At 48.8% G+C, this 19,769-nt stretch overlaps 1 protein-coding gene across 1 annotated transcript; it reads right to left on the bottom strand.

Annotated features, from left to right (window-relative positions):
* Nucleotides 1-13,779: 13,779 nt before the first annotated feature.
* Nucleotides 13,780-19,717, bottom strand: SSTR2 (somatostatin receptor 2). The gene is made up of 2 exons (XM_077756647.1): nt 19,661-19,717; nt 13,780-15,572 (listed from the first exon to the last, which is right to left on the bottom strand). The coding sequence occupies exon 2, from the start codon at nt 15,477-15,479 to the stop codon at nt 14,370-14,372; it is 1,110 nt and encodes a 369-aa protein (XP_077612773.1). The 5' UTR covers nt 15,480-15,572; nt 19,661-19,717; the 3' UTR covers nt 13,780-14,369.
* Between the last annotated feature and the right edge of the window lie 52 nt (nt 19,718-19,769).

Genomic DNA, 19,769 nt, shown 5'->3' with positions numbered 1-19,769 from the left:
CCCCCCCCCCCCCCCCCCCCCCGCCACACCCCCTCCATTTACAAGTCCTATGGATTCTTCCTCCCAAATAGGGGTTGATGTGGTTTTGCTAGAAAGATCAGAGTCTGTGGGCTTTGTGCGCTCTGTGATCTCTATCACTATTCAATAAGGCTACGGTAGCAGGGGATTAGGAATAAGAAGATGTGGGGCGCCCGGGGGGCTCAGTCGGTTAAGCACCCGACTTCGGCTCAGGTCATGATCTCACAGTTCGTGGGTTCGAGCCCCGCGTCGGGCTCTGTGCTGACAGCTCGGAGCCTGGAGCCTGCTTCAGATTCTGTGTCTCCCTCTCTCTCTGCTCCTCCCCCTCCTGCGACCTGTGTGTCTCTCTCTCAAATATAAATAAACATTAAAAGATGTTTTAAAAAGTAGGAAGAGCTAACATTTATGAGGGGCTCACTGTATGCAGCCACTTTTACAGACTCTGACTGGGAACTAACTGCCTTACTTTATTCTCTAAATTCTCCGAATTCATAAAACCCTCGGATCTGGATCCCGTTCTCATGTCTACCTTATCGAGGAGGAAATTGGGGCCGAGGGAGATTCTGTAATTTGCCCCTAGTCATTTAGGAAGTAGAAGAGCCAAGATACAAGCCAGCCTGTCAAGCTCTGGGGCCTGTGTGCTTAGCCGCCCTCCTTACTGTCCATGTATTTTCAGCAGAGCGCCTGTCGCTACACTGAGAGTTCACATTCCTCTATTTGTGTATTTGTGTGTTGAGTGTGTTCCCTACAAGGAGGTCTGTCTGTCTTTCTGTTGTTGTCTCACTGAATTCCTAGCTTTCGGGAGGAATAGCGTCTGGCAACACAATGGACACTCTGTTTTTAGTGCACAGACAATTTTTTTAAAAGTTTTTTTTTAATGGTTTTTATTTATTTCTGAGAGAAAGAGAGACAGCGTGAGCAGGGGCGGTCAGAGAGAGAGGGAGACACAGAATCTGAAGCAGGCTCCAGGCTCTGAGCTGGCTGTCAGCACAGAGCCCGACGCGGGGCTCGAACCCACGAACCGTGAGATCATGACCTGAGCTGAAGTCGGACGCTCAACCAACTAAGCCAGCCAGGCACCCCAGACAGATGATAATTTAACTTTGTAATAAATTACTTTGTTAGCATGCTGACAAATCAATAAATATTCAGGAACACCTTGCCTTAGAAAGAAAGAAAGAAAATAATCAGATTTCCTGGAATCAGATTTCAGGAATGTGGAACGAATTCACTTCTGATCAGCCCTCCCCTGTCCCCCAAGTTGTGATGTGAACTGTGTTTTTGAATGTCACTTGTGGAATTGCAAAAACCAAAAACTCCTGTCCTGTTCTAACCATCCTGTTCCCTTATCTCGCTGCCTCGGGGCTGCGTGTGAGTGTGTTTACACAGGTTGAGACTCTAGAACAAAGATACTGAGGGTCAGCAGGAGTTCAAGGGGAAGTGGTCACTGCCGACCTGCTTGAATGTCAGCTCGAGGATGGAGATCTGGAAGAGAAGCTATTTCGTTTGGGTACTGCTGCCCTCGCCTTACTAGCAAAGGGCAGGAGCCTCCCTGGCATCCGTAGCCGCCACCTGCGAAGGTTCGGCTGTGGTGATACGCTCTGGTGGGATATTTCCCCCTTGGGTTCAGCCAGACAAATAGCTCGAGAGGAAGCAGTTTCCTGTCTTCCTTTCCTCGGGATGAGCCCCTGGCGGGATCATGCCCCGTCTTGGGATTCACACAACCCAAAATTGTCAGTATCAGTGGACGTCAGCTTAGGACATTTCAAGTTCAAGGACTCAGGCCGGGGGAAAGCGGACCTCCGAGGAAACTGCAGAGCTGTAGCAGGAGCTATGCTTGTAGGAAACTGCTAGGCTCTACCTCTCTTGGCTTGTGATGCTTGTGTGTGTGTGTGTGTGTGTGTGTGTGTGTGTGTGTGGTGTTTTGCTCGAGTTCTACCTGGGAAATCAGAAACATCAACCCTGCTTGGCCCAGACTGGGTGATAAATGACACACTGGATCTGGAGACATGAGAAAATGTGAAGTTTGGGTATTTGCACATATAGTTGGGGAGCAAATACCAACAAGTGGTTAAAACGTACAGAGTATCCTGCTAGCTGGGGAGAGCGGAAGAGTATACTACTTGACCTTCATGTTTGACAAGTTGTGCAGATGAATTGGTATCTTGCAGAGGGAGACCTTGACGTTGTATTTTGCAGTGTGAGTGCCCCACGCAGAATTAAACCTCTGGGAGCTGACCATCTTGAATCCTGCGTGGGTGGAACGTGGGGGCCCCTCTGGCAGCTTCGAAGGCATCCAGTGGTTATTTTCTGAAAATATAGTTTATCCTTTTATGGATTAGGGAGTGCTCCTAGGGTCCCCAGGGCCCCCAGCTGTGCCGTGCATAAGGTGGAAGTTTTACTGAACGCCCTCCAGCTACGCCAGTGGATGCTGGGCCGCTTGGAGAGGGCTGGGACCCCACGCATTGGAGAGCCAGTGATTCTCTGCGTGCCTCCCCCATCCATCCTGTGCCCCTCTCTGCACCACGGCGGACCTCTGCGGAATGCCTTCCTTGGTTCTCTTGCCCTGTGGCTATGGTGGAGCTCAGCCACGGGAGGAGATCAGAGGGGTCCGTCGTGACTCTGGCCCTGGCTGAGTCCCTGAGCAGCTACAATTCCCGTTGAGTCCCACCTTCCCCTGTGGCTGCGCCTCTCACTGGGCTCTGGTAACAGCATCCTCTCCCTCACCCCTTCAGCTCGAGGGCTGATAAAGGCTCTCACCTGTATGTGAGAGGGCCTGGGTGCCTCATCCGTCCCTTGCTGGTCCCCTTACACCTGCCCACACCTCTCTGTACGCAGCTCGCTCCTTACATTCAAGTTAAAATCTATTGAGTGTGCCACCTGTTTCCAGCTGGAAAGATGGTTACAGACCCCGGACCGACGGCACAGTCCTCTCTTTCTGGTTAGCACCAGACCCTGGGTGGACCATGGTCTCAGCCTGGAGGGAAAATGCAGGACTGACTCAGCGATTTGTAACATGCCGTGAACTGCGAAGTTTCTAGAATGTTTTGGCAAGATGAGGTTCTGTTTAGAGAGGTGAGAAGTTTTATCCCTGGTCCATTCTGGAGGAGACCAAAGTTTAGTTAGGCTTCGCAGTGCAGGAAAGCCCCCTCGCCAGAGAGGAGTACTCCGTGTAGACAGAAAGTAAGAAAGCATGTAGCACCTTATCAGGCAGACACATAATGCATTTACTTTTCTGCCCGGGTCTTGCTTTCATCTTGCATCACATGCTTGGCTCTGTTAGTGCCAGCTAAGCTCTCCAGTAATGGCAGGGTTAGAAGCTATAGTTTAATATTAGCCAATTTNTTTTTTTTTTTTTTTTTTTTTTTGCTGTGATTGAGGGTGAGGGAAACCTAATATTTACTGGGTACCTCTGTGCGCCTGACAATGTGATAAATTATTTAAAATATTTTCTTTCATCCAGTCCCTTACACAATGCTCTGAGGTTTGTGGCATTATCCCTGCTTTGCAGACAAGGAAGCGTGGGCTCGGGGGGTATCGGACACTGGCTTGGAGGTCGCACATCTCGTTGGTCCGGTGCCGGGAGTTTGCTACGCCTCAGTTTCCCTGTCTGTCAAGTGGGGGCAACAGTGGTACTTGTGGGGATTAGCCCCTATGGGAACTGAATGAGACGATGTATATAAAGTGCCCAGAACGGAGCTTGGTACCTTGTGAGCACTGCCAACGTTAGCTCGCTTTCTTTTCTGGTTTCAGCCGTCTGGTTTGTAGTCAAGACCCTGTTTTATGCAGCTAGAAACTTCCAGCATGTTTTTATCTTGAGTCAATGAAAAGAAGGTGGGAAGGGGATAAAAATTTCTTTGACCTAATTTTTAAACCCCCTGCTCTGTCCCCGTAATCACTTTTGCTCTCAGCAAGCCCTGCCACGCCATTAGGGCATATTGAGAGCACCCCCTTCACCATCTGCATTAGTCATGCTCTGAACTCGGCCAGAATCCGGAAGACATCAGATCGGGTCATTAAGGATCAGTCTGTGGGCCAAATAGGACTCAGCCGTGGTTGTCTGGTTTTAAATTTTGTTTTCCTTTTGCTACCAAATGATAGCTAAGATGTCTAGAAAACGTTTTGTAGGCTTTTCATTGCGCTTAGAGTTAAAAAAAAATTCTAGAATTCTCCACTTTCCAGTTCCGTGTTTCAGGGAACCTGGAAAGTGCAGGTTATGTCATGACCTAGGACCATGGCCCATTTTCCTGAAGGTGTGGAGTCTTTTTCAGAGGTAGATGGGAGCGAGTTCACACAGGTGGCCTAAGGAATAAGCTTAAGTCCGAGTCCCTTCCGTGGAAAGTATGATTTCATGGGAAGGTAGTTTATAGAACAGTACACTTGTGAAGAAATAAAAGCAATACAGTTACTAAAAAAGCAATGTTTGTTTCCTGCTTTCCAGTAGACAAGATCAATTAGAACAGCAAAGACAGAGGTAAGTTTATCTCACAGAGACACATACGCACTCACAAAGGGGGTTAGAGCTTAATTGAAGGCAAAAGCAGTTTTGGCAAATTCATCTCAATATGGACACGTAGGAATGACAATGTTCACAAGAACAACCACATTCACAGCACCACGAGAATGATAAAACTAGCTTGTGCACACACCTGTGCTTGTCCTGTTAAACCCATCAATCACACCATGTCATTGACACAGGTTTTGCAGCGCGGCTGCCGAAGGCTTTTGTGGATGCCCCAGGTTTCCTTGCGTCCAGAGCATGGAAGGAAAAGAAAACTCACATTGAGCCTTCACAGATGGGTAGGCAGGGGCCTGACGGTGCGAATCTCGTGACATCCACCAGCTTCAGGAAAGGGGATGGCAACAGCAATGTCAGCACCGCTCAGAAGAATAGAGAGGGGGTGAAATGCAGTGTGAGTGCCTGTGTACGAATAGCTTTCAGTCTCCACTGATAATGATTGATCCGCCGCTTGTAAAAACCCGCTGTCATTTAATGGTGAGTGACGGACAGATTATGAAATCAGGCGTAAATATACTTCAGGAAACATACCACACGCGTGAAACCATCATTGAAGACATTGTCAAAGTCGACTCCGTACTCTGTTCTTTCTTGCTGAGATGGTTCTCGGGCTGTTGGAAACTGGAATGGAGATTTTTTTTTCTAGGAGAAGAGGTTTTCAAATCCTTCGGAAGAATCGAATTGTCTACTTCTGCTTATTATCGTCAGGCAGGCTGAGTGTGGAGGCCGCTCACGACATTTGGTCGTGTGGCCGGGCCGGCCGACATCCTTCAGACAGATGGGAAAGCAGCCTTCATTAGTGGGTTGATCTAACCAGGACCTGTTTTCTCCTGCTCAGCCATGTAGTAGACCACTTCAGCTCGAGGCCATGCCACCACCAGAAGCCGGAGGAATGGGAAAAGATTGAGGCCTGGCTCTGTGTCATCCACCCGTAGGATTCAATGACTCTCCTGACTCTTTCCTTCAGAATCAGTTCTCACTTCCTCATTTTCTGGAAACTAAGGTCTTTCTATTGCTTAAAAGTCGACATTGGGCAAATGGGTGGCTCAGTGGGTTAAACTTCTTACATCGGCTCAGGTCGTGATCTCACAGTTTGTGAGTCCAAGCTCCACCTTGGGCTCTGGGCTGACAGTGCGGAGCCTGCTTGTGNAATGTGGAATTCCTAAGAGAAGGCATTTTTAAAATGTCAATATATATACATATCAATAATTAGAGAACGCTGTTTCGAAAGATAGATGGAGGAAACAGGATTTCAAAGAGGTATCTGCACCCCCTTGTTTATTGCAGCATTTTTTATGGTCACCAAATTGCGGAAACAACATGGATAGAACTTGAAGGCATTATGCTAAGTGAAATAAGTCAGAGAAAGATAAATACTATATGACTTCACTTATATGTGGAATCTAAAACAAAAAAACCATGCACACTAAAAATAAAAATAAAACAAACTGAACAACAGGAACTCTGATGAGCTAAAATTTTTAAATGTGAGACTCCCTGCTCAAAGGCAACCCCCCCCCCAATCTCCTTTCTTGATGCTACCAGAGTACCTGGACCTCAGTTGACCTTGTTACTCTTACAGGTGACGCCCACCTTCAACAATAGGCTTTGCTGTCTGCCCCTTCAGTGCCCCACCTTGGTTCTTCTCTGGCAATTAGGGTTGACTTCATTGATCCCAGAGGCAGTAAGGAAGCCCTTGAAATCCCAAATCCTCTAAACACGCATTTCCATGTCGATCCAACAGCCCAGAACCATGTTGCTGAAGCAAACCAGATTTTCTATCTGCTCAGTTGGACTAGAAATGTTCTGTTTAACGGGTGAGGAGGGCTGGGTTTCCCCGGCTGCAGGGACCGCTCCCAGCAGAGGCCATATGCCACGTGGCTGAGAATACGACAAGCCCTTGGAGCCGGGAGAACATAAAAGGCGGTCGTGCGGAGGTGCAGAGGAGAGGAAAAGCAAACCATTTGTGATCCGTTGCCTCCCAGAGCAAGCCTGCGATAAGTCCTACAGTGCCCATCCAGCTGGCAGTGTGCAAGAGAGCTGCTAAGAAGCATTTAAGGTGAACCCAAAAAAAGTGAGTCTGCATTCAGTCCGAGTCTTTGCTCCAGAAGCATCTAGATTGCAGATGGACAGCATAGCTGTCTTTCCCATCACATACTGGCAAGACCTTAAGCAAAGAGGAGGAGCTGACAGAGATCTCCTGAACCACCGAAATGGACTGGAGCGGGATGATGGATGAGGGGAAGACTTCTTTGCTGTTGGAGAGCCTCTTTGTGGGGGTATGCTGATGCCTGAGGAAGAGACTGCAGTTCATTTTCTTGGTAGCCAAGCAACTCCTCTTTCCCCAAAGTGTTCAACCTCAGATTTTTATTAAGAAACATGGAGACACAAAGCTAGAGTCATCAAAACAGTATGGTATTGGCATAAAAATAGACCCACAGATCAGCGGAACATCATAGAGAGGCCACAGATAAACCCACGTACACACACACACACACACACACATATATAGTCATTTAATCTATGACAAAGGAGCCAAGAGTAGACAATCGGGGAGGGACAGTCTCTTCAATACATGATGTTGAGCTGGGAAAACTGGACAGCAACATGCAAAAGAATGCAATTGGGCAGCACACACAAAAATCAACTGAAGATGGATTTTAGACCTAAAAGTAAGACCGGAAACCATAAAACTGGAAGAAAGCTTAGGCAGTAAGCTCCTTGACGTTGGTCTCGACAATGATATTTTTGAATTTGGCAAATTCAAAGTAAAGGCAACAAAAGCAAAAGTAAATAGGTGGGACTTCGTGAAGCTAAAAGGCTTCTGCAGAGCCAAGGGAACCATCAACAAAATGAAATGGCAACCTCCTGAATGGGAGAAAACGTTTGCAAATCATATATCTGATACGGGCTTAGTATCCAAAATATATAAAGACCTCCTACAACTTAATAGCAATAAAAAATTTCGATTAGAAAAATGGGCAGAGGATCTGAATAGATATTTTTCCAAAGAAGACATACAGGGAGCCAGCAGGAACATGAAAAGGTGCTCAGCACCACAAACCAGCGGGGAAATGCAAATCAAAACCACAATGAGGTATCGCCTCACACTGGTCAGAACAGCTGTTATCCAAAAGCCAAGAAAGGAATGTTGTCAACGATGTGGGGAAACAGAACCCTTCTGCACGGTTGCTAGGAATGTAAATTAGTGCAGTCCCTATAGAAAACGGTATGGAAGTTCCTGAAAAAAATTAAAAATAGAGGGCGCCCGGGTGGCTCGATCAGTTAAGTGTCTGACTCTTGGTTTCAGCTCAGGTCATGATCTCACAGTTTGTGAGTTCGAGCCCTGCATCGGGCTCTGCACTGACAGTGCGGAGCCTGCTTGGGAGTCTCTCTCTCTCCCTCTCTCTCTGCCCTACTCTGCTCTTTCTCAAAAAAACAAAAAACAAAACAAAAAAAAGAACTATCTTATGATCTCTGACTTCAGAGTATCCATCCAAAGGAAATGAAAACAGGATTTCAAAGAGGTACTTGCACCCCTGTGTTCATTGAAGCATTATTTATGGTCGCCAAGATACGGAAACAACATGGATGGGCCTTGAGGGCATTATGCTGAGTGAAATAAATCGGAGAAAGATAAATCCTATATGATTTCACTTATATGTGGAATTGAAAACAAAACAACCCATGCACCCAAAAAAATACGAATGAGACAAAAAAAAAAAATAACACAAAACCAAGCTCATGGATACAGACAACAGACTGGTGGTTGCCAGAGGCAGAAGATGGGGGAAGGGGGAAGGGATGAAGGGGTTCAAAAGACACAAATTTCCTTTATAAGTAAGTCAAGGGGATGTAACAGAGAGCTTGGCCACTCTAGTTAATACCGTATTGAAAGCGGCTGAGAGTGAAAGTTCTCATCACACACACACAATTCTGTAACTATATATGATGATGGACACTGAGTAGATTCCGGAGGCGATCATTTCCCAACTTGTGCAAATATCAGTTACGTTACGTTATATACCTGGAACTAATACAGTGTTGTATGGCGGTTATCCCTCAGCAAGAAAGAAAAAAAAAGAAAGCAGCATGGGAGAAAGAAATGTGTGTTAGAATGCCGTCCTCCATGATGACCCATTTGAAAATTATTTTGAATGATTTTTCTGCAAAGAGATTGCATGTCTTTTCTTCTGCAAGAATATTGCTGTTAGCAGGCCATGTGCTTCACGTTGCTTAACCGGTGGGGATGGAGTTTCACCAGCTCCCCTACTGTTTTTGAAATCTAGGTGACCAGTTATTTGCAGGGACAGCAGGCTGGGGCCAGGCATGCACCCTATGATGTGGCACGGAGTCGTCTGCACGAAACATTAGCTTATATGCCATGTCCCCCCGCCCCATAAACAAATGAGTGAATATCCGTACGCTTCCAATGAGTTAGTCAAGTTACAGTTCTCTCTGTCCGTTGAAAGCCTTGGAGAATCTCTGCATCGGAAGTCTTACCGGCAAGATCCAGAAGGTGTGCTGGGTGTGGGCATGTGTGCGTGTGCCACGGTGTGCCTCACATGCATGTGCATGCGTCCTTCACGCGTGTGCCACACGTGTGCTCCATTGTGTCACCATGAGTACTGCACCACAGGGGTGTGTGTGTCCGAGAGCACAGAGCGTAGTGAACCTTAGGCTTGTCCCTTTGGGGTGAGAAGTAGGATGCTGGAGAACGTTAAAACAACGAAGCCTTGTTTATGTTGTGAGAGAAGCACTCGGGTTTCTTGTTAAAAATAACACCCATGAGGGGGCGGGCGCCTGGGTGGCTCAGTCCGTTAAGCGTCCAACTTGGGCTCGGGTCATGATCTCACAGTTTGTGGGTTCGAGTCCCGCGTCGGGCTCTGGGCTGACAGCTCAGAGCCTGGAGCCTGCTTCGGATTCTGTGTCTCCCTCTCTCTCTGCCCCTCCCCAACTCACTCTCTCTCAAAAATAAATAAACAATAAAAAAACTAAAAAAATAAAAACACCCCACGAGGGAAAATGTCTGCTCTCTCAGTTAAGGCCACACTCCCTCGCCTGGGCACGGGGATGGATACCCCTGCCCTCGGCGAGGAAGGGGGAGCACGGCCCAGGAGTGGCATTGCTGCTCCTTTGAGGCACCTTAGTGGTGGGTCGACAAGGTACCTTGTCAGGTAGTCCGGTAGAGCTGCCCATGGCTCTTCCTCTTTTGAGACTAGCAATTTCCCTCCGCGCCCCCATTGGGCCATGTTGGGACCGAATCTTTGTAAGGACCCGGGTCGGCTGTGTCTCCTCCTGTGCGCAGGGCTGAGGTGGTCTGAGTTTGGCTCCACCTTTCCTTCTTTAGTGACTGCCCTGCAAAGGGACCTGCTCTATCACCTGAGCAGTGGGCATCCCCGGTCCCTGAATGATGGAATGGGACAGGCCGTGGGCTGCCATTTGAGGTGTTCCCTGGAGCGGGCCTTCGTCACACTCCCCCATGGGCTTTCCCGTGAGGACAGGGCGGTTGGATGTCGGGCCAGTCCTCATGGGCTCAGGGGCAGAAGTGAGCCGCCTCTTCTCACCAGGCACTGGTTTCCTGGCAAAGAGATCGTCTCCTCTCCCTCCTCTGTCCCTTCAGGAATGCCAGGAAGGAAGAGGGGTGACAAGCTAAACGCGTCTCTCCATCTCCATATAAACGTCCTCTCTGCCCACCTGAGGCTGAGTCCGTGCGATTGGTTCTCACACTGACAGTGTCTGTCGCCTGAACCCAGTGAGCAAAAGCCACAGCGTTTCATTTAATGTCACACTCACTTTTAGCCTCGGGAGAGTGGATTGTTTTACAATCAGCGCGGTTAAGTCTTGGTTAATATTGCACTGTGTTGTGTAGCGCAGCCCAGATGCACGCAGCCTCGAAAGGAGAAAACCGAGGTGGTCAGCCCGCGTTCGGTCACTGCCAAGGTCACAGAACGGGGTGGGCAGTGGGGGCGGGCGGCGTGAGCACTTGCCCTGGAGTGGCTATTTCCAACCCTGACCGTCTGCTAACTGCGGTAAGAGACTCACAGAAGCTTTTCAGCCCTAAGTAGAATACAGTCCCTGGTGCCTCCTTTCTGGATGAGCTGCTGGAAAAAAGAATTTGAGACGCCGCCTATGGGAACGTTCCAAGAAATTCACCCATTAGGAGCAGAGCAACCACTTAGGCGAAGGTTTGCTCTGATAGGACGTGTGATATAGGAAACGTGGTGTTTCTGAATCTGGCAGAAATGGTGGCCGATTAGAAGTTGTTACTTACAGAGCTCAAACGCGTGGCTTCCTCGCTGCCTCTGGTGATTTTTATGATGACACACATTCCAGAAACACTAAGCAGACCTTCCCAACCCTCTGTGGAGCCTTTTGATGATTCTCTTTTCACCTTCCTTCAACGAGACCAAGGTTCATGTCCGCTCCCATCATAACTTAGCTGCCTTGATTGAACAGTCAACGTTTGGAGCTGATTAGCAACACGTACCTCGAGAGTCATTTCCTTCCTACCTGTCTCCGTGACCACTTCCCCCGCACGGTGCTCCTGATCTACAGCAGCTGGGGCTGAAAGGGTCAGCCATCAACACTGGAACTAGATTAAGTCTGTGTAGGCAAATAGACTCCATCCAGTTTACTGCCAGCTCTGGGAGTCCCGCCCACCAGCCCACATTTTCTTCTCGGCATGCTGTTTGTGAGAGATACATAAATCCACGCAAAATAAAAAAGAGGTACGGTTTTAAGATGAGGCTATAGGGAAGAGAAAAGCTGTGACCCAAAACTGTGTGCAGGAAAATCCCAGGCTATTACTTAAGGAAAGGTCGGCTACAAGTTCTGCTCAGGACTTCCTAGCAGTTACAACTAATGAAGAGTCATGGTCTCCTCCCTCTCCCTCCTCCTCTTCCTTCCCCTCCTCCTCTTCCTCTGCCTTCTCCTCCTCCCTCTCCTCCTCCTCCTCCCTCTCATCCCCCTCCTCCCCCTTCTTCTCCCAAAAACAGGAAGGAAATGCAGTGTTCTTCCATCACCCACCGCCCTTCTCATTGTCCGCCTAGACCGTCCCAAGCTATGGCACGAAATCCACCAAGGTTTCAACTCCACATTCGGTATTCCTCAACTCTCTGTGTTCCTGAAGCACAAGCTAACCTCGTCCAACACAGGCCACTGTGTCATACTATCTGTCCTGATACCTCTCTCACCAGATCCACTTAGGTTTAACCAGCTCTTAACCACCCATGCGAATGGGTAGGTTAAAGAGTCGCTTGCATCATCCAAATGATCAGACGCCCTAACATCAACGGAGCGCCTTAGTTTGCATTCTCTCTCAGCATCCAGCAGATTTACATTCATAATTAAATGCTGCGCTGAGGCTAGGCTTGCATTTTTGGAATTAAAATTATGTTAACATTTAAATTAAACCAGTTATTGATTCCCTCTTTTGGAAGAAAGAAAACCACCAGAGAGCAAGTTATCCTTGAAAGAGAGATTTTAAAACAAAAATGGAGAATTCCTTTTCACAGAGTAGCACCCTGCCTGCTCATTTGGACAGAATTACAGCTTCAGTCTTAGCATGAGCATCCTGCTGATGAGCACCGGCTGTATACATGGATATGCATTTTGTTTCAAGACTGCCCCCTTGGAGGCCAGTGTCTGATTGCAGGGGCCCGAGTGCTACAGAGTTAGTCTGCCTTCTCTGAAATTACTTCCACCAGCCTTGGCCCCTAGGAATCACTTCCCTAAGTAAAAAAATCAGCATTTATTAAAGACCCTGGAACGTCTCACATTAGGAGTATTGGTAAAGCCGTGTTTCGAGCATTTCCTTCCAAATCTTTGCTTATTTTTATGGTGGAGGAGGAGGAGGAAGAAGAAGAGTCACCTTCTGTCAGGAAGTCCTGAGTGGAACCTATAGCCGGCCTTTCCTTAAGTAAACCCTCCTGGATCACTGCTCCTCCTACAGTCTCATCTTATAACTGTGCCTCTTTTAATTTTGGCATGGATTTACCTATCTATCATATTACCGAACACATTTTTCTAGGCCACAGTGAGTGCTTTCGGGAATGAGGTGGCATGAAATAATAGAGACAGGACGAAGGCGACACATTAACAGCGACGCTACAGGTGGGCTTCTTAGTCACTCTGTCAAACGGGCCTTGCTTAGGGAGCCAGAAGAGGAAGGCTCATTTTTAAATATGGTAAAATCCATATGTGAGACACTCAGGGAGTGAGGCTTTCACAGAAGCCCAGAGATGATGGCATCCTTACAAACACCCACGTGTTACATGTCTTCATACCCTGGAAATTTTGCTCAGTGAAATGGGCATCGTCTCTTTCCTCACCGCTTGTACACGAGCCATCTACCGTTTCAGGCACAGAAAAATGTCACCGGTGGTGTGGAGTGGCTGTCTGTGACCATGCTTGAGGATAGCTCAGAGTCCGTGGCGTTAAAGGTCGATGTTCAATTTGTATACGGCAGGCGGGGAAGGTGGTACAGGCGTGCCTGTGAGGGATGGGACACCCTCTAGCACCCCTACTCAGGCGCCCCCTACGTGCTACATTTTGGTTGGCTGGAGCGCGTGGCTAGGTTTTAGGAGCAGCATCCTTGGGTCTTTAGTGTGTTCTGTGATTTTCTTAGTGCCTAGCTTTGTATCGACTCCTTAAGAACAAAAAATCAAGGAGCCGTTAAATTATAGTTCCATTGTCTTTCATTAGGAAGCCATGTCTGGCATTTTTGAAAGAAGAATTTCGTGGTTTTCATAAAGGGATAACCTTGCTTTATTCTCACTCGTTTATGTTCATGTTGGGGAAAATGAAACGGTTTCCTCACAAGTATTCCAGTAACTTTTTGCCTATCGTGTTGGTGATTTCCTCCACCCTCCCCTTCCACGGCTCCCTAAGAAAGGCCAGAGCAAATTAAGAAAGAAAAAAGGCAATCCTATAACAAAGCAGTCTTTGTCTCCATAAATACAATAACTGATGACCCCAACCATCAGAGACCTGTTGGGTAAATGAATATAATCAAAGAAATATAATTCTTTGATTATATCTAAGAAGAGAAAACACATGGATGTATAGTCCGGTTCCTCAAATACCTCCTTTTCCTTTCTTACTTTGCTGTAACTTGCCTAAAATTAAGACAGCAAATACCCAGGGGGCAGAGGTGGGTTTGAGACGCTAGAAGCTTTAAGGAGACCTCTTTAAGAAAAAAGAATTAGAAAAACACCTTACTTTTACAATTTTTTTTTTTTTTACAAAACCACGTGGTCACGTGACAACACTGCCACAGCAGGAGGGAATCTCTGAAGCTTAAACTTTATTTTGGTTTCGTGGCAAGCCCCCGTCTGTGGGCTCCGTATCGTAATGAACGTCCACTTCTACCGTGTACGCGTTAGCTCGCTTCTCATGTACTTGAACACAGGAAACGTAGCTAATGACTGTACAGGGACTTAGAGAGGAACAGAATAGGTAAGTATAAATGTTAAGATCACAAGATTACATATTAGGTTTTAAGCACGCAGACGTACTTTCCTAGTTTTGTTGAGCTTCACCATTTCTACAGATCACGTGGAAACACATGATCTCTTCTTCTCCTGACTTGGAATTGTCTGCCTGCACTGCAGCGTTGGCTTTAAGGGGGAGGTAACGGATTTAATACATTATCATTCACTCAGACAAGCAGACTCAAACACTGTTCTCTGATTGGACTCATGCTGAGCAATTCCCTATTCTAAGAAGCCAGGTGTGATGGGCGGGAGGAAGGAGAGGCGTGGGGGCAGGGAGCCCATGGCCACTTTGGCAGAGCTCGGCGTTTTATTATTATTTTTATTTTTCAGGCAGTTCAGATACTGGTCTGGAGATCCCCATTGAGGAGGGTTCTCTGGGTCTCTGTGGTTTCATTCAGCCGGGATTTGTCCTGCTTACTGTCGCTCCGTTCCCCGTCGTCTGTGCCGCTCACCTTGACCAGGCAGAGGACGTTCTGGAAGCTCTTCTTGAAGTTGTCAGACAAGAAGGCATACAGGATTGGGTTGGCACAGCTGTTAGCATAGGTGAGGACCACCACAAAGTCAAACATGCCTTTAAGCGCCGGGGTGGGACTGATGGCCACAGACACGGAGGAGACATTGAAGATGTAGAAGGGGAGCCAGCAGAAAATGAAGACGGCCACCACGATGGACACCATCCGGGTGACCTTCTTCTCCGACTTTTTCCTCTTGGAGGAGCCCACGCGGATCCCAGAGGACTTCACCTTGATGATAATGAACAGGTAGCAAAGACAGATGATGGTGAGGGGCACCAGGAACCCCAAGATGAAGGTGTAGATAATGAACCCTGTGTACCATGCCCCAGATTCACCCGGCCAGTTGATGGTACAGCTGCTTCTCCCCCACTGGTTGCTCCGAAGCCCAGCATAGATCATGATAGGCAAGATGACCAGCAGAGACACCCCCCACACAGCCACGTTGACCATCTTGGCCGTGCGGGGTCTCCTCCACTTGGCCGACTTGATGGGGTGGACCACGGCCAGGTATCGATCGATGCTCATGACCGTCAAGCAGAAAATGCTGGTGAACTGATTGATGCCATCCACAGTCATGACCACCCGGCAGATGGCCTTGCCAAAGGGCCAGTGGACCAGAGCCACCTGCATGGCCAGGAAGGGCAGACCCAGCATAAAGAGCTCATCCGCGATGGCCAGGTTGAGGATGTAAATGTTGGTGATGGTCTTCATCTTGGCATAGCGGAGGATGACGTAAATGACGAGTGTATTGCCACACAGTCCGATGATGCAGACCACAAAATATATGAACGTGAGCACTGCGTTGCTGGTCAGATCGTAGTATGGCTCTGTCTGGTTTGAGCCATTGGCCGCCACCACAGAGCCATTGAGGTCAAAGGGAGGGGAAAGCCAAGTGCGGCTCTCGTTGAGTAGCTCATACTCCATATCCATGGCTGCCTCACACTCCTCTAGGCCAGTTCCAGCCAGCCAGAGCTCTTATTCTCACCTTAATTTGTCCAGGAGGCAAAGGATCCGCTGTGACATCTGCAAGGGAAGAAGGAAGATGGGTCCATCAGTCAGAGGCTTACATTCGCACCAGCTTTCTGCGTCTCTGGTTTACCCGCTCAGACATGCCCTGCAGTGGAAAAGTGTGTTCGTTTTCTGCCTCAGCATTAGAGCTACCAGCCCATTTTCNCTTTAAATCATCATAGTTGATCTTCTCATCTTTGGTGACGCAAGTGTGGGAGACGGCTGAGGCTATAAAAAGAAAAAAGTACTTTGATTCCTAATAAGTTGACTGGCCCAGACTGTACAAGGCAGAGCACGAAGTCCAGCCCCTGACTCAGAGGGGTCTGACACGGGCATTCTTGGCCTCTTCCCCGTGGGGACATCCTCCGCCAACTTGCCGACCGCTTTGGAGTCTTTCCATTCTAAAATCCCCAAGTGGAAAAATCCCAGACTTTAGAGGTAAAACAAAGGGGTTCCACCATGAAGCCCGTGCGACCTTGTGCCACTCAACTATTCTCACTCTCTGACTCTCATTTGTTAAAACGGGGGGCATCATGGGCCAGCTGGGTGGCTCAGGTGGTTAAGCGTCCAACCCTGGATTTTGGCTCAGGTCATGATCTCACGGTTTATGGGACTGAGCCCCGTGTCGGGCTCTGTGCTGACAGCATGGAACCTGCTTGGGATTCTCTCTCTCCCTCGTTCTCTGCCCTTCCCTTGTTTTCTCTCCCTCTCTCAAAATAAAATATTTTTTTAAAAAGGGGGCGTCATGAAGGTTAAAGGGTGAAATGTATGTGGAAATGCCTGGCATTGTGCTGAGCTCATAATCAGAACTAAAAAAAAAAATCGTATCTTTCCCCTTTTTGCCTCTACCATCTCAGCTCTAATTTATTGAAATCTGCTCACTTAATGAACAAATTTATAGTCTAAAATATTAAAAATTAAAATCTGGCTGGCTTTTATGTGTAAAATGCATGTTTCAGTTTATTTTGTTTCTTCTGTTTTCTTTTCTCCAATAGCCAGTGCTTGACCTCCGCATGGCTCCCAGGGTCCCTTGGGGGTTACTGCTCCAGAATGCTCTTCTTCTAACCCTCCAGCGGATTTGCCTGGGATCCCCCAGTTAAGGGGGAAAATGAGCTAGGTGTGTGTGCGGGAGGCAGACCCATTCACAGAAGTGCATTCCAAATACTTCCTGGCTTATTCACACTCACTGTTCCCTTGATCTTCCCCACCATCCTATGAAGTGGGCTAACCATCCCCATTTTACAGATGAGAAACGGAGGCTCAGGGAGTTAAAGTAATTTGCTCCCATTCCCTTGTAAATAACTGGTGGAGCTGAGATTTAAACACAAGACACTCGACTCTTCTGGGCTTTTCACAGCATCATATCTGCTGCTCGGTGGACTGGAAAACTAGCGGCTGATAATTGGGCTTTGGTTTAAAACAGCTGACTCCTGTTTTACGTTAGCGCTCAGAAAATAATTGTAACTCCACCGGCTTGGCCCAAGACATAAAACAATAGCCCATCACATAATTAGGTGATTTATCTACTGTCGTGCAAAAACCAGGGCTGGGGTGGGGGCTTCTTTGTTCCGCACTCCAGGGATCTAGGAATGAGACAAGGCTGATGCCCTCTAGGAGGTGGTAATTTAGGAGCCGAGGCAGGCAAGGAAGCCAACTCCTATAGGGTGTGAATTGCATGGAGAAATGAACAAAGGACTTAAGAATGCCTTCCTCTCCTGAAGGATTCAGAATAGGCTTCATAAGAGGAATGTTTGGGCTGGGTCTTGAATGTGGGAAGAATGAAGTAGGGAGGGCAGGAAGGGGGTCATTCCAGGAAGAGAGAAGATGGTGAAAGGCTGGTGTGCTCAGCACACAGTGGGACTAATTCACTTGGCGGACACATCCCTCCTGAGCAGGGGACTTTTCCTGGTGCCTGAGTGAAAATTGCAGATTGCTCCTTTATGCTTGGAAAGACTGCTAATGAGCTATAGGGGGCTTAGCCAGCAACAAGTTCTAGAGAATTCTTGCCCACCTTTGCCTCTGATTCATTCTGCAACGCCAGGCGCCTTGTTTACCATCTCTGTGCTAATTTCCCTACCACACAACTGTCTGTAACATGGGGTCTGGGCTTTGCGTCTGACCTTTTTGCAGAGTACTTTGGGGACCCAGGATTTACTGTCTGCATTGGGTAAAAAGCATAAACTGGCAACTCTTAGAAACGGAAACGATAAAGAAACCATTTTGGGTATCCCTGGATTAATTTGGGCTGTTTCCACTGTTATTCCAACTGTCTTATTGGTACTTTAATTCTACAGACCCGGAATCCTATTGAAGCCGTCTGCGTTGGGGTGTGTGTTAATCACTAGCATTTCCAGGGTCCCTTCTGTGTAACATGCAAGGTCACACTTCAATATCTGGGTGAGCCTGAAGACCCCCCCGGGGGAAAGAAGCGCTGTCTAGAGCTTTGGGGATGGAGATGATGACAGTGCAGGAGAGTGAGGGAGGGTCAAATGCTGATCTCCAGCACTAACTCTGCCTTTTTGGCTGGAGTCTCCCTCAGTGGGACAGAATTGCATAAGGTGAATGTTTTTCTGAAATAGGCTGCGAAGCAGCATTCCCTACTTGGGAGAGAGGCAGCGGTAGACAGCGTTCCGAGCGTGGGGAAGGTGGCAGAGGTCAGAAGCTGGGGAGCCAGTCCAGAGCGGAGAGGCTCCTCCAAGGAAGAAATGAGTTTAAGTCACAGCGACTCTTGCTATTTCATCAACAATGAGGTCAGCTGCCTGAGGTCTCCAAGTGACTTCTGCTTCATTAGGGTCCCAGTGAAAGTGGAATCCAGTGCCAGGCAATCAATACTTGTTGGATTGTGGTTAAGTTAAATGCACAAGGAAGTTTGGCTTTCTGCTTGCTTTATTTTTCTAGCCTAGGAGTTAGACACTGGAAATGGCTGTTGTTGATTTGCTCTGAGACTGAGTCTGGGCTATGTTGGAGAGGAGGGCGAGAATGGTCTGGGGTACCCCTTCCCAGAGGCTATGAATTGAATGTGGGGATTGGGACCAGGCATCCGGTCCTAAATCCTGTTTGGCTTCAGCTTTTCCCTTCTCCCCAACATTCCACCCCAACCCCCCTCATTCATACCTCACCACCACTTCCCCAGTGGCCAGCTAAACCCAAAGGGGTCTCCCACCAGCCAGAGCTCAGCCCTGCTGGCGGGAGAGACAATAGCCAGGGGCTGGCCACCGCGGCGCTAGAGCACCTAAGAAAAGCCCAGGCCCCGCTGGCCAAAGGGCACCGCGGAGAGGTGAGACTCGGGGCAGCCGGTTTGGTTCCCCAAGCTGGCACAGAAAATCCTCATCACCCAATTCCACAGCCCGCAGATCCAAGGGTTTCCTAAAGAATCCTCTGCCATTTCCAGGAACATGATGGGGGGGGAGACTAAAGACTGTGATGCCAGCATGACAGGGGGTGGCTGAAGCATCTGGACGGCTGGGAGCTGGTAACAGCCGCTTGGGGGCTTGGCCGGAGGCTCTGGGACCCGGGCCAGTCAGGGGTTCCGTCTTTGCAAACGTAGGCAAACTGCCCTCTCCTCCCCGGTGCTGAGGAAGCAGTCCCTAGACCTCTCAGGATCAGTCTCGGAAAGGAAAATCAGAGGAGAAGCCACCCCTTTTCCCTGCTCCACCGACCGCCCCTTAGAGGCTTGGAGCTCGAGGACCCGGGCGCAGGAGCCCTGAGCAGGGACACCCTCCACCCCCGTCCCAGCCGGCCTCGCTCTCCTCGCGTGGGAGCTCTTTTGCAGGCGGCTGGGAGAGAAGTTGTCTCCGTCGCAGCTATACCACCTGGACGAGCCGGCTGGGGGACGAGGACTGGACCCGGGCGCATGCCACGCACACCAGCATGCGGTGGTGCAGACGCGTCCGATCCGATNACCCGCCGTCGTTCGCTGCCACCAAAATCGCCGCCCAAAAGGCACAGGGGCGGAGAACCACGCACCGGGACCTTCTCTGGGGCACACCAGGGCGCACCACCACGCAGCGCAGATGCACCCAGGTGCCCAAGTGCGTCTCTCTCTCTCTCTCTCTCTCTCTCACACACACACACACACACACACACACACACACACGCCTCACCTTTGCTTTTCCGCTGCGATCCGCTAGCTCGGCTCTTTGGCACCCAGCGACCGTCCCCAACCCCGCCGGGCGCCCGGGCGCGCAGCAGCTTGGCCGGCACCTGGCACTC

Source organism: Crocuta crocuta, unplaced genomic scaffold (assembly GCF_008692635.1).
Source record: "Crocuta crocuta isolate KB4526 unplaced genomic scaffold, BGI_CrCroc_1.0 scaffold50, whole genome shotgun sequence".
In the NCBI taxonomy this organism is placed as follows: Eukaryota; Metazoa; Chordata; class Mammalia; order Carnivora; family Hyaenidae; genus Crocuta; species Crocuta crocuta.
The sequence above is the reverse complement of the archived record's forward strand: the minus strand, read 5'-3'. Positions and strand labels throughout refer to the sequence as shown.